This window comes from Carcharhinus amblyrhynchos, unplaced genomic scaffold (assembly GCF_965287045.1).
Source record: "Carcharhinus amblyrhynchos unplaced genomic scaffold, sCarAmb.v2.hapA chromosome_139, whole genome shotgun sequence".
Lineage (NCBI taxonomy): Eukaryota > Metazoa > Chordata > Chondrichthyes > Carcharhiniformes > Carcharhinidae > Carcharhinus > Carcharhinus amblyrhynchos.
The window spans coordinates 110,712-124,019 of NW_027649879.1; the positions used below are offsets into that span (position 1 = coordinate 110,712).

A 13,308-nucleotide genomic window follows, 5' to 3' on the forward strand; every position below is an offset into this window, starting at 1 on the left:
CCTAACCCATACTCCCCAACATCTGGTGATCTTAATTGTGTGGAGACATGAGCAAGAGGAAGCCACTCTGCCCCTCAAGCCTGCTAACCCACTCAATAAGATCGCAGCTGATCTGACAGTGACCCTTGACCCCGCATCCCTGCCGACCCCGGATAACCTTTCACCCCCTCGTTATTCAAGGTTCTATCTCACTCTGTCTTGGAAATATTTACAGAGGAAGAAAGTTCCGGAAACTCTGCACCCTCTGAGAGAAAACATTTCTCCCCCTCTCCATCTGCAATGGACTGTCCCTTATTTTTAAACAGTGACCCCCCGCATCCCAAATCTCCCACAAGGGGAAACATCCTCTCCACGTCCACACTGTCCGGACCCATCAGGCTCTTAGACGATTTGATCATGAGTTTCCTCCGGGTGTTCTTCCACAGTCCAAAGGTGTGCACGTTAGGTCGATTGGCCATGCTAAATTGTCCCTTAGTTTTAGGGGATTGGCAGGGTAAATATGTGGGGTTAAGCGATGGTGCTTTGGTGGAATTATTGCTGGTGCAGCCTCTCTGGGCTGAATGGACTCCTTCTGTATTGTTGGATTCTGTGACCAAGTCGCCTTTGAAACTCCAGCAGGTACAAGACTAGAATATGTAAAAAAAATTCCATTATATCCTTCAAAGTAGCGCTCTATCTCACTACCCCCCTTCCTCACGGTCTCCCTTCGCTCCTTCTCCTGTATCTCTACGGTGATGCTTCTCATCCCCTCCATTGCGGCAAACATTCTCTCCACCTGGAATGTCAGAGGCGAGGCTGATATTTCTCAATGTTCTCCACGACAGGAGCCCACCTCTGGCTTGGACTCCAGCACAGCGTACAGCCTCTGCTCTACTCTAAAGAGTTACGTGGAAAAGCATCGCAAGACTGTGGTTTCATCCATTCACCAGCCCTCCTCCCAGATTTATCACATGTTTGACAAACTCCTCCTCATGAGCGACGGAGAGGTGCGTGTGTCTAAGACAACACAGTTTCAACATCAAACACTCCCAGGACAGGGGCAGCACGGGGTTAGATACAGAGTAAAGCTCCCTCTACACTGTCCCCATCAAACACTCCCAGGACAGGTACAGCACGGGGTTAGATACAGAGTAAAGCTCCCTCTACACTGTCCCCCCATCAAACACTCCCGGGACAGGTACAGCACGGGGTTAGATACAGAGTAAAGCTCCCTCTACACTGTCCCCCCATCAAACACTCCCGGGACAGGTACAGCACGGGGTTAGATACAGAGTAAAGCTCCCTCTACACTGTCCCCCCATCAAACACTCCCGGGACAGGTACAGCACGGGGTTAGATACAGAGTAAAGCTCCCTCTACACTGTCCCCCCATCAAACACTCCCGGGACAGGTACAGCACGGGGTTAGATACAGAATAAAGCTCCCTCTACACTGTCCCCCCATCAAACACTCCCGGGACAGGTACAGCACAGGGTTAGATACAGAGTAAAGCTCCCTCTACACTGTCCCCCCATCAAACACTCCCAGGACAGGTACAGCACGGGGTTAGATACAGGGTAAAGCTCCCTCTACACTGTCCCCCCATCAAACACTCCCAGGACAGGTACAGCACGGGGTTAGATACAGAGTAAAGCTCCCTCTACACTGTCCCCCATCAAACACTCCCAGGACAGGTACAGCACAGGGTTAGATACAGAGTAAAGCTCCCTCTACACTGTCCCCATCAAACATTCCCAGGACAGGTACAGCACGGGGTTAGATACAGAGTAAAGCTCCCTCGACACTGTCCCCCATCAAACACTCCCAGGACAGGTACAGCACGGGGTTAGATACAGAGTAAAGCTCCCTCGACACTGTCCCCCATCAAACACTCCCAGGACAGGTACAGCACGGGGTTAGATACAGAGTAAAGCTCCCTCGACACTGTCCCCCATCAAACACTCCCAGGACAGATACAGCACGGGGTTAGATACAGAGTAAAGCTCCCTCTACACTGTCCCCCCATCAAACACTCCCAGGACAGGTACAGCACAGGGTTAGATATAGAGAACACAAACTGTCATTTCTAATTGTTTCTTGGTGTTTAGATTGCGTACTATGGACCATCATCTGAAATTCTGGAGTTCTTTGCATCCCTTGGCCTCCACTGCTCGCCTCACTATAATCCTGCTGACTTTATTTGTGAGTATCTCATTGTTGTGACGCACCCTGACTTGTTTCGAGGTGTTCACATCCAGATATCGTTTCCACATCTGCCTGAGTAATCAGAACTCACTCCAAAATAACACACAGACTTAAGACACCTGGGAGGTGGATTCAGCCCCTTCTCCAGCCTGTTACACAGGAACAGGAGGAGGCTTCAGCCCCTCAATACTATCCCACCATTTATGTTCTGATCTGTGTTCCAATTGCCTTGAGCCACCTTTTCTCCGTGTCCCTGGGTACCTTTGGAGAAGAAAACCCTCTCACTCGAGGGGATGGAGGAGTTTACAGAGATAGGGAGGGGTGTAGGGGGCTGGAGGAGGTTACAGAGATAGGGAGGGGGTGTAGGGACTGGAGGAGGTTACAGAGATAGGGAGGGGGTGTAGGGGCTGGAGGAGGTTACAGAGATAGGGAGGGGGTGTAGGGGCTGGAGGGGGTTACAGAGATAGGGAGGGGGTGTAGGGACTGGAGGAGGTTACAGAGATAGGGAGGGGGTGTAGGGACTGGAGGAGGTTACAGAGATAGGGAGGGGTGTAGGGGACTGGAGGAGGTTACAGAGATAGGGAGGGGGTGTAGGGGCTGGAGGAGGTTACAGAGATAGGGAGGGGTTGTAGGGACTGGAGAAGGTTAAAGAGATAGGGAGGGGGTGAAGGGGCTGGAGGAGGTTACAGAGATAGGGTGACGGGGCTGGAGGAGGTTACAGAGATAGGGAGGGGGTGTAGGGGGCTGGAGGAGGTTACTGAGATAGGGAGTGGGTGTAGGGGCTGGAGGAGGTTACAGAGATAGGGAGGGGGTGTAGGGACTGGAGGGGGTACAGAGATAGGGAGGGGGTGTAGGGCCTGGAGGGGGTTACAGAGATAGGGAGGGGGTGTAGGGAGCTGGAGGAGGTTACAGAGATAGGGAGGGGGTGTAGGGGGCTGGAGGAGGTTACTGAGATAGGGAGGGGGTGTAGGGGGCTGGAGGAGGTTACTGAGATAGGGAGGGGGTGTAGGGGGCTGGAGGAGGTTACTGAGATAGGGAGGGGGTGTAGGGGGCTGGAGGAGGTTACAGAGATAGGGAGGGGGTGTAGGGGCTGGAGGAGGTTACAGAGATAGGGAGGGGTGTCGGGGCTGGAGGGGGTTACAGAGATAGGGAGGGGTGTGTAGGTGTGGGTGCTGAGTGAGGGATTGGGGAGTAGTTTGGGAACAGCTGGGTTTGGTGCAGGCTGGGGAAGGGACAGGGTGAGAGAACGATAGATTGTGGCCATCAGCGTATCGAGATGGTTCACAGAATGGCGTCAACGCCTGCACCCTGAATAAACCCTGCCACCCTGACTCCTCCAAGAGCTCCCGCACTCACCACTCTCTTCCCAAATTATTTCCAACAGTGGATAAAATCAAACAATCCTCACAAGTGCGACAGAGAATCGTCACAGCAGCGAATGAATTACGGTAAGAACAACCATTTTACTGACATCTCACCTTCAACATTCAATCTTTCCCTCTCCAAAATATCAGCAACCACTTTTGGAAAGTGATCCTCACTCCCAGTAACTCTGTGAAAAGGGGGAGTCTCTCCGTCAGGGACTCTGTTTAAAGGGGGAGTCTCTCCGTCAGGGACTCTGTTTAAAGAGGGAGTCTCTCCGTCAGGGAATCTGTTTAAAGGGGGAGTCTCTCCGTCAGGGACTCTGTTTAAAGGGGGAGTCTCTCCGTCAGGGACTCTGTTTAAAGGGGGAGTCTCTCCGTCAGGGACTCTGTTTAAAGGGGGAGTCTCTCCGTCAGGGACTCTGTTTAAAGGGGGAGTCTCTCCGTCAGGGACTCTGTTTAAAGGGGGAGTCTCTCCGTCAGGGACTCTGTTTAAAGGGGGAGTCTCTCCGTCAGGGACTCTGTTTAAAGGGGGAGTCTCTCCGTCAGGGACTCTGTTTAAAGGGGGAGTCTCTCCGTCAGGGACTCTGTTTAAAGGGGGAGTCTCTCCGTCAGGGACTCTGTTTAAAGGGGGAGTCTCTCCGTCAGGGACTCTGTTTAAAGGGGGAGTCTCTCCGTCGGGGACTCTGTTTAAAGGGGGAGTCTCTCCGTCGGGGACTCTGTTTAAAGAAGGAGTCTCTCCGTCGGGGATTCTGCTTCAAGGGAGAGTCTCTCCGTCAGGGACTCTGTTTAAAGGGGGAGTCTCTCCGTCAGGGACTCTGTTTAAAGGGGGAGTCTCTCCGTCGGGGACTCTGTTTAAAGGGGGAGTCTCTCCGTCGGGGACTCTGTTTAAAGGGGGAGTCTCTCCGTCGGGGACTCTGTTTAAAGGGGGAGTCTCTCCGTCGGGGACTCTGTTTAAAGGGGGAGTCTCTCCGTCGGGGACTCTGTTTAAAGGGGGAGTCTCTCCGTCGGGGACTCTGTTTAAAGGGGGAGTCTCTCCGTCGGGGACTCTGTTTAAAGGGGGAGTCTCTCCGTCGGGGACTCTGTTTAAAGGGGGAGTCTCTCCGTCGGGGACTCTGTTTAAAGGGGGAGTCTCTCCGTCGGGGACTCTGCTTCAAGGGGGAGTCTCTCCGTCAGGGACTGCGTTTAAAGGGGGAGTCTCTCCGTCAGGGACTGCGTTTAAAGGGGGAGTCTCTCCGTCAGGGACTGCGTTTAAAGGGGGAGTCTCTCCGTCAGGGACTCTGTTTAAAGGGGGAGTCTCTCCGTCAGGGACTCTGTTTAAAGGGGGAGTCTCTCCGTCAGGGACTCTGTTTAAAGAGGGAGTCTCTCCGTCAGGGACTCTGTTTAAAGAGGGAGTCTCTCCGTCAGGGACTCTGTTTAAAGGGGGAGTCTCTCCGTCAGGGACTCTGTTTAAAGGGGGAGTCTCTCCGTCAGGGACTCTGTTTAAAGAGGGAGTCTCTCCGTCGGGGACTCTGTTTAAAGGGGGAGTCTCTCCGTCGGGGACTCTGTTTAAAGGGGGAGTCTCTCCGTCGGGGACTCTGTTTAAAGGGGGAGTCTCTCCGTCGGGGACTCTGTTTAAAGGGGGAGTCTCTCCGTCGGGGACTCTGTTTAAAGGGGGAGTCTCTCCGTCGGGGACTCTGCTTCAAGGGGGAGTCTCTCCGTCAGGGACTGCGTTTAAAGGGGGAGTCTCTCTGTCAGGGACTGCGTTTAAAGGGGGAGTCTCTCCGTCAGGGACTGCGTTTAAAGGGGGAGTCTCTCCGTCAGGGACTCTGTTTAAAGGGGGAGTCTCTCCGTCAGGGACTCTGTTTAAAGGGGGAGTCTCTCCGTCAGGGACTCTGTTTAAAGAGGGAGTCTCTCCGTCAGGGACTCTGTTTAAAGAGGGAGTCTCTCCGTCAGGGACTCTGTTTAAAGGGGGAGTCTCTCCGTCAGGGACTCTGTTTAAAGGGGGAGTCTCTCCGTCAGGGACTCTGTTTAAAGAGGGAGTCTCTCCGTCAGGGACTCTGTTTAAAGAGGGAGTCTCTCCGTCAGGGACTCTGTTTAAAGAGGGAGTCTCTCCGTCAGGGACTCTGTTTAAAGAGGGTCTCCCTTGGTTAACTGACCTGTGTTGTTTATTCACAGGAAAATCAACTCGGAATCGCCGCTGGACCCGGGGTTGCGCGAGGAGTCTGAGGAGAAGCAACCAAATGGACTCGGTGTGAAAAAGGACGGTCAAAGGAAAGTGTCCAAGTACGCAGTGAAGCAAGGTAACATTCCCGGGACGCACTGTCAGTGAAATGTAGAGGGAGATTTACTGTGTATCTAACCCCGTGCTGTACCTGTCCTGGGAGTGTTTGATGGGGGGACAGTGTAGAGGGAGCTTTACTCTGTATCTAACCCCGTGCTGTACCTGTCCTGGGAGTGTTTGATGGGGGGACAGTGTAGAGGGAGCTTTACTCTGTATCTAACCCCGTGCTGCACCTGTCCTGGGAGTGTTTGATGGGGGGACAGTGGGTTGTTATCCAATTTGAGCAGGTAGTTTTGGCCAGTGGGCTGACGAATGGCAGATGGAGTTTAATTTAGACAAATGCGAGGAGACGCATTTTGGTTGATTGAACCAGGGCAGGACTTACTCAGTTAATGGTAGGGCGTTGGGGAGAGTTACAGAGTAAAGAGATCTTGGGGTACAGGTTCATAGCTCCTTGAAAGTGGAGTCACAGGTGGACAGAGTGGTGAAGAAGGCATTCGACATACTTGGTTTCATCGGTCAGAACATTGAATACAGGAGTTGGGATGTCTTGTTGAAGTTGTACAAGACATTGGTAAGGCCACACTTGGAATACTGTGTACAGTTCTGGTCACCCTATTATAGAAAGGATATTATTAAACTAGAAAAAGAGTGCAGAAAAGACTTACTAGGATGCTACCGGGACTTGATGGATTGAGTTATAAGGAGAGGCTGGATAGACTGGGAGTTTTTTCTCTGGAGCGTAGGAGGCTGAGGGGTGATCTTATAGAGGTCTATAAAATAATGAGGGGCACAGATCAGCTAGATAGTCAATATCTTTTCCCCAAAGGTAGGGGAGTCTAAAACTAGAGAGCATAGGTTTAAGGTGAGAGGGGAGAGATACAAAAGGGTCCAGAGGGGCAATTGTTTCACACAGAGGGTGGTGAGTGTCTGGAACAAGCTGCCAGAGGCAGTAGTAGAGACAGGTGCAATTGGCCACACTGTCAGAGGGTCAGTGCTGAGGGAGCGCCGCACTGTCAGAGGGTCAGTGCTGAGGGAGCGCCGCACTGTCAGAGGGTCAGTGCTGAGGGAGCGCCGCACTGTCAGAGGGTCAGTGCTGAGGGAGCGCCGCACTGTCAGAGGGTCAGTGCTGAGGGAGCGCCGCACTGTCAGAGGGTCAGTGCTGAGGGAGCGCCGCACTGTCAGAGGGTCAGTGCTGAGGGAGCGCCGCACTGTCAGAGGGTCAGTGCTGAGGGAGCGCCGCACTGTCAGAGGGTCAGTGCTGAGGGAGCGCCGCACTGTCAGAGGGTCAGTGCTGAGGGAGCGCCGCACTGTCAGAGGGTCAGTGCTGAGGGAGCGCCGCACTGTCAGAGGGTCAGTGCTGAGGGAGCGCCGCACTGTCAGAGGGTCAGTGCTGAGGGAATGCCGCACTGTCAGAGGGTCAGTGCTGAGGGAGCGCCGCACTGTCAGAGGGTCAGTGCTGAGGGAGCGCCGCACTGTCAGAGGGTCAGTGCTGAGGGAGCGCCGCACTGTCAGAGGGTCAGTGCTGAGGGAGCGCCGCACTGTCAGAGGGTCAGTGCTGAGGGAGCGCCGCACTGTCAGAGGGTCAGTGCTGAGGGAGCGCCGCACTGTCAGAGGGTCAGTTGTGTGGTGAGGATGTTTAGACAGTTACACGGGTACGATGGGTATAGAGGGATATGGGCCAAACGTGGGCAATTGGGACTCATTTAGGGTTTAAATAAAAAGGGCAGCATGGACAGGTTGGGCCGAAGGGCCTGTTTCCATGCTGTAAACCTCTATGACTCTGTGACTCTCTGTCTTATTCAGGTGAGTCAGCCACTGCTTTCCAAAAGGACTGGGAGAGGAAGTGGCCAGCCTCATTTTGGATGCAGTATCGCACTCTGACACTCCGGAACTTCAAGCAGCAACGAGCGGTTATCCTGTCCTGGCTAAACCTTGTCCAGACGCTGACCATGGCCATTATACCTGGAATTATCTGGTGGCAGATCCCAGAAGTGGAGGATCAGATCCACCCCAGGTCAGGATTGGTACGTCCATCCCATAATCTCACAATTCCAGGGCTTCATACCTTCAGAGGGTCAGTGCTGAGGGAGTGCCGCACTGTCAGAGAGTCAGTGCTGAGGGAGTGCCGCACTGTCAGAGGGTCAGTGCTGAGGGAGTGCCGCACTGTCAGAGGGTCAGTGCTGAGGGAGTGCCGCACTGTCAGAGAGTCAGTGCTGAGGGAGTGCCGCACTGTCAGAGAGTCAGTGCTGAGGGAGTGCCGCACTGTCAGAGAGTCAGTGCCGAGGGAGTGCCGCACTGTCAGAGGGTCAGTGCCGAGGGAGTGCCGCACTGTCAGAGGGTCAGTGCCGAGGGAGCGCCGCACTGTCAGAGGGTCAGTGCCGAGGGAGCGCCGCACTGTCAGAGGGTCAGTGCCGAGGGAGCGCCGCACTGTCAGAGGGTCAGTGCCGAGGGAGCGCCGCACTGTCAGAGGGTCAGTGCCGAGGGAGCGCCACACTGTCAGAGGGTCAGTGCCGAGGGAGCGCCGCACTGTCAGAGGGTCAGTGCCGAGGGAGCGCCGCACTGTCAGAGGGTCAGTGCCGAGGGAGCGCCGCACTGTCAGAGGGTCAGTGCTGAGGGAGTGCCGCACTGTCAGAGGGTCAGTGCTGAGGGAGCGCCGCACTGTCAGAAGGGGGCTATGGGGATATGGACTCCGGTCGATGCCAGGCTGTTGCTAACCCCTCTGCTCTGTTGCTGTTTCAGATTTACTTCATCTTGCTGTACTGGGCCTTCACCCCCATCTTCCACACTTTAACCACATGTGAGTATCAAAGCACAGAGCTGACCGCAGTGTTTCGCCCTCCGGTATTTACAGTGGTCACTGACTGCGATTTGAATGATTTGAGGCCTTGCAGACAGTAAATGTCCGAGGATACAACCCCGTACCCTGCAGCAAACTCTCGATGGAATGGGGAACCTGGACGGAGGTGGGGCAAACACAGTTAAATCCGGAGAAGGTGTAAGCCACAGGATTTGGAGAGGGCCACTGAGATGTGGGAAAGCAATCGAGCTGGTGTGACATTGAGGAGTGTGGAGGCTCTTTGGGATGGAATTTGACAGAAGCCCTGGCGGTGTCCGGGCGGGTCAGTGGCAGAGGGGAGGAATGTTATCCGAGGTTGCGAGGGGTGAAGTTGTGCCTGGGCAGGTTACATATGGAGTGTGGAGTCCTGGTCAGCTCGCTATGGTGCGGAACACAGGGTTTGTTTTCGTGGAGATGGAGGAAGTTTGAGGAAACGGTGTGAGTGTGTGCGAGAGAGAGTGTGTGCGCGAGAGAGTGTGTGCGAGAGAGAGAGAGAGCGTGTGCGAGAGAGAGCGTGTGCGAGAGAGAGAGAGAGCGTGTGCGAGAGAGAGAGAGAGCGTGTGCGAGAGAGAGAGAGAGCGTGTGCGAGAGAGAGAGAGAGCGTGTGCGAGAGAGAGAGCGTGTGCGAGAGAGAGAGCGTGTGCGAGAGAGAGAGAGAGAGCGTGTGCGAGAGAGAGCGTGTGCGAGAGAGAAAGAGAGAGAGCGTGTGCGAGAGAGAGAGAGAGAGAGCGTGTGCGAGAGAGAGAGAGAGAGCGTGTGCGAGAGAGAGAGAGAGAGAGCGTGTGCGAGAGAGAGAGAGCGTGTGCGAGAGAGAGAGAGAGAGCGTGTGCGAGAGAGAGAGAGAGAGCGTGTGCGAGAGAGAGAGAGAGAGCTTGTGCGAGAGAGAGAGAGAGAGCTTGTGCGAGAGAGAGAGAGAGAGCGTGTGCGAGAGAGAGAGAGAGAGCGTGTGCGAGAGAGAGAGAGAGCGTGTGCGAGAGAGAGAGAGAGAGAGCGTGTGCGAGAGAGAGAGAGCGTGTGCGAGAGAGAGCGTGCGAGAGAGAGAGAGCGTGTGCGAGAGAGAGAGAGCGTGTGCGAGAGAGAGAGAGCGTGTGCGAGAGAGAGAGAGCGTGTGCGAGAGAGAGAGAGCGAGCGTGTGCGAGAGAGAGAGAGCGAGCGTGTGCGAGAGAGAGAGAGCGAGCGTGTGCGAGAGAGAGAGAGCGAGCGTGTGCGAGAGAGAGAGAGAGAGCGTGTGCGAGAGAGAGAGCGTGTGCGAGAGAGAGCGTGTGCGAGAGAGAGAGAGAGAGCGTGTGCGAGAGAGAGAGAGCGTGTGCGAGAGAGAGAGAGCGTGTGCGAGAGAGAGCGTGTGCGAGAGAGAGAGAGCGTGTGCGAGAGAGAGAGCGTGTGCGAGAGAGAGAGAGAGAGCGTGTGAGAGAGAGAGCGTGTGCGAGAGAGAGAGAGAGCGTGTGCGAGAGAGAGAGAGAGCGTGTGCGAGAGAGAGCGTGTGCGAGAGAGAGAGAGAGAGCGTGTGCGAGAGAGAGAGAGCGTGTGCGAGAGAGCGTGTGCGAGAGAGAGAGAGAGCGCGTGTGTGAGAGTGTGCGCGCGAGAGCAGATCTCTCACAGCCGCTTTTGTACCTTTCAGTTCCACTGGAACGGCCGATCATCAACAAGGAGAGATTGTCTGGATCATACTGTCTCTCTGCGTACTATCTGGCTAAGACCACCAGCGAACTGCCTTTGACCATCATCCAGCCATTTGTCAGCATAACCATCGCATTCTGGATGGCTGGCCTCAACGGGGTCGCAGCTTACTTTGTCGATCTGGCAATGATAACTCTCAGCTCAGTGACAGCACAGGTACGTGACCCGACAGGGACAGCACGGGGTTAGATACAGAGTAAAGCTCCCTCTACACTGTCCCCCCATCAAACACTCCCAGGACAGGTACAGCATGGGGTTAGATACAGAGTAAAGCTCCCTCTACACTGTCCCCCCATCAAACACTCCCAGGACAGGTACAGCACGGGGTTAGATACAGAGTAAAGCTCCCTCTACATTGCGTTGATAGTGATAGCCAGGGAGTGGGTTTGTGTTGGATTTCTGGGGCTTGTTTCTTTGAGTTGAGTTTTTGCGGGTGGGGGAACTCAGACACACCATCCCGAGCACAGTGTGGGTCGCAGTCTCTGAAATGAGGGGGTGGCAGGGGGGTGTTGTTTTGGGTAGTGTAGACAGTGCGACCCACTGTTATAATCTGTCTCTCTCTCTCTCCCTTGGCCCTCAGTCCATCGGTCTGTTTGCCAGCGCTCTCTTCCTCAGGATCGACCAGTCTATCATCTTTGTCACCATCTTCATGTTGACCACTCTGCTCCTGGGAGGCTTCTACATCCAACAGCTGCCCTTCTGGCTGACCTGGGCTCGCTACCTGGCCTTTACCCTCTACCCATTCCATGTCATGCTCAGCGTCGAGTTCTCCAACGACCACACCTTCCTGTGAGTATCCTTCCTCCTGTGGTACCTCTGTCTGATTGCAGGAACCAGCCCTCCCCCAGATCCCTCCGCAACTCTCACTTTGGGACATTCTCTGGATTCTCGCCACAATGTGACCCCCGCTTCTCCGTCAGGACCACCCCTGCAATCCATTCTCCCCGTCTGCTGGTTACGGGCGAATCCCTACATTGCACAAGGGGGCCAATCAGCCCATCAAGACCGCACCTGTTCTCCAATAGAGCCTTCCCACCCAGGCCTGATCCCTGTAACCCCCCCTTTATTTACCCTGCTAATACCCCAAACCTGCACGTCTTTGGACTGTGCCAGGAAACCAGAGCACCCGGATGAAACCCACGCAGACACGGGGAAAATGTGTGGAGTCTGCGCCCCATTCAGCCCCTTCTCCAGCCTGTTACACAGGAACAGGAGGAGGCCATTCAGCCCCTTCTCCAGCCTGTTACACAGGAACAGGAGGAGGCCCCATTCAGCCCCTTCTCCAGCCTGTTACACAGGAACAGGAGGAGGCCCCATTCAGCCCCTTCTCCAGCCTGTTACACAGGAACAGGAGAAGGCCATTCAGCCCCTTCTCCTGTGAGGGACAGTACCTATAGCGTTTCACGTTTATTTTGGCTACCTTACGCAGGTAAGCACTAGATGGTAAAGATATGTCACCGAATGATTGATGTACTTTCTTTGCAGATGTAAACGGAATAACTCAGCCTTTCCATACTGTAACATGATGAGAAACACAACTAACAGCAGCGATCTCTACATCCCCAGCAGTGAAATCTTGGCCTTTTTCAATGTTACACTCCCAATCTGGGCCAGTGTCTTAATCCTTTGCCTGATTTTAATGGCCTTCCGACTAGCCTGCTATCTTCTGCTCAGATTCTACCGGAAACCGTGAGCCTCACTCCCCGCCTGCTGTTCGCCTTTCCACCCCCCGCGGGAGGTTGGGGACAGTGACTCGCATTTGAAATTTCACCCGCTGTGGCCTGGGGTTGGGGAAGGAGGGAGGGAGGGGAGGAACTGAAGAGGAACGAGACCATTCCTGTTCCCCTGCCCGTCAGGGTAGAACGCAAAACCCAGATGAACAGTTGACAATATAGGAACAGGAAGAGGCCATTCGGCCCCTTCTCCAGCCTGTTACACAGGAACAGGAGGAGGCCATTCAGCCCCTTCTCCAGCCTGCTCTGACATTGTTAAGTCAAGGTATAGGATCGGGGAACCTACAGTCCCCAGCACTGCCTTGCCTCCGTCACCAGACGCCTCTTGCTACCTCAACGCCTGACTCCACCAAAATGTGGCAGCTCACTGTGTGCAGTTGTTAATGTGACATGAGGAGGAGGAGGAGGAGGTTGCTGCCTCTCTCCTACCTCCTGGGGCGCTCTCACTCCGTTCATGGGTGGATGGGTGTGGCGGCAAGCAACATCAAAGAGGTAGTGAGGCCTCTAGACGGTGTCAGATGCTTGGAATCAAAGTGAACAACGGCTGAACACCCGGAGAGTCAGAAACTTTGGCAATCTGATTGTCCAGCCTTTCCTGATCAATGTGCCTTTATCGCCTCCACACTGTCTCCCATTGCTCCCCCCAACACCCACATGAAGACTTGGAAAGTTGCAATCTGCAGCCTGTACTGCACTTTAATTTGTGAGAATCTGTGAATGTTGCACACAATCCCTCGAATGTACAAGCTTTCCAGCTGAAATCAGACTGACAGCTGCTAAATAGTCAAGCAGTGAAGAGAGTTCTTTTCTCAGACTGTAACAGACCAGTGCAATAAATTTTTTCTATCTCTCATATCATTTAATGATTGTGTTCAATATAAACTAGGGGAAGAGACTCCAACAGGTAATGGAGTGTGTGTGTGATTGTTACAGGCAATGAGTGTGTAACTGTTAAAGGCAATGTATGCGTGCGTGATTGTTACAGGCAATGAGTGAACAAAGAACAGTACAGGACAGGAAATAGGCCCTTCGGCCCTCCAAGCCTGTGCCACTCATTAGTCCAACTAGACCATTCCTTTGTATTCCCCCCATTCCCAGGCTGCTCATGTTTGACTATCCAGGTAATTCTTCAACGATGCTAGCGTGTCTACCTCCACCACCCTCTGTGTAAAAAAAATTCCTCTGATATCGGAGTTATACCTCGCCCCTCTCATCTTGAGCCTGCGACCCCTTGTGATCGTCACCTCCGAC

General features: G+C 54.1%; 1 protein-coding gene across 1 annotated transcript in view; it reads left to right on the top strand.

Annotated features, from left to right (window-relative positions):
• The window catches only part of LOC145338678 (uncharacterized), a 62,081-nt gene extending 49,172 nt beyond the window's left edge, over positions 1-12,909 (top strand). Inside the window, 9 exon segments of the mRNA XM_080183066.1 lie at positions 825-986; positions 2,088-2,181; positions 3,569-3,632; positions 5,703-5,827; positions 7,615-7,835; positions 8,551-8,608; positions 10,266-10,480; positions 10,905-11,113; positions 11,810-12,909. Coding sequence (XP_080039192.1) covers positions 825-986; positions 2,088-2,181; positions 3,569-3,632; positions 5,703-5,827; positions 7,615-7,835; positions 8,551-8,608; positions 10,266-10,480; positions 10,905-11,113; positions 11,810-12,017 — 1,356 coding nt within the window. The 3' untranslated portion in view covers positions 12,018-12,909.
• Positions 12,910-13,308: the final 399 nt, after the last annotated feature.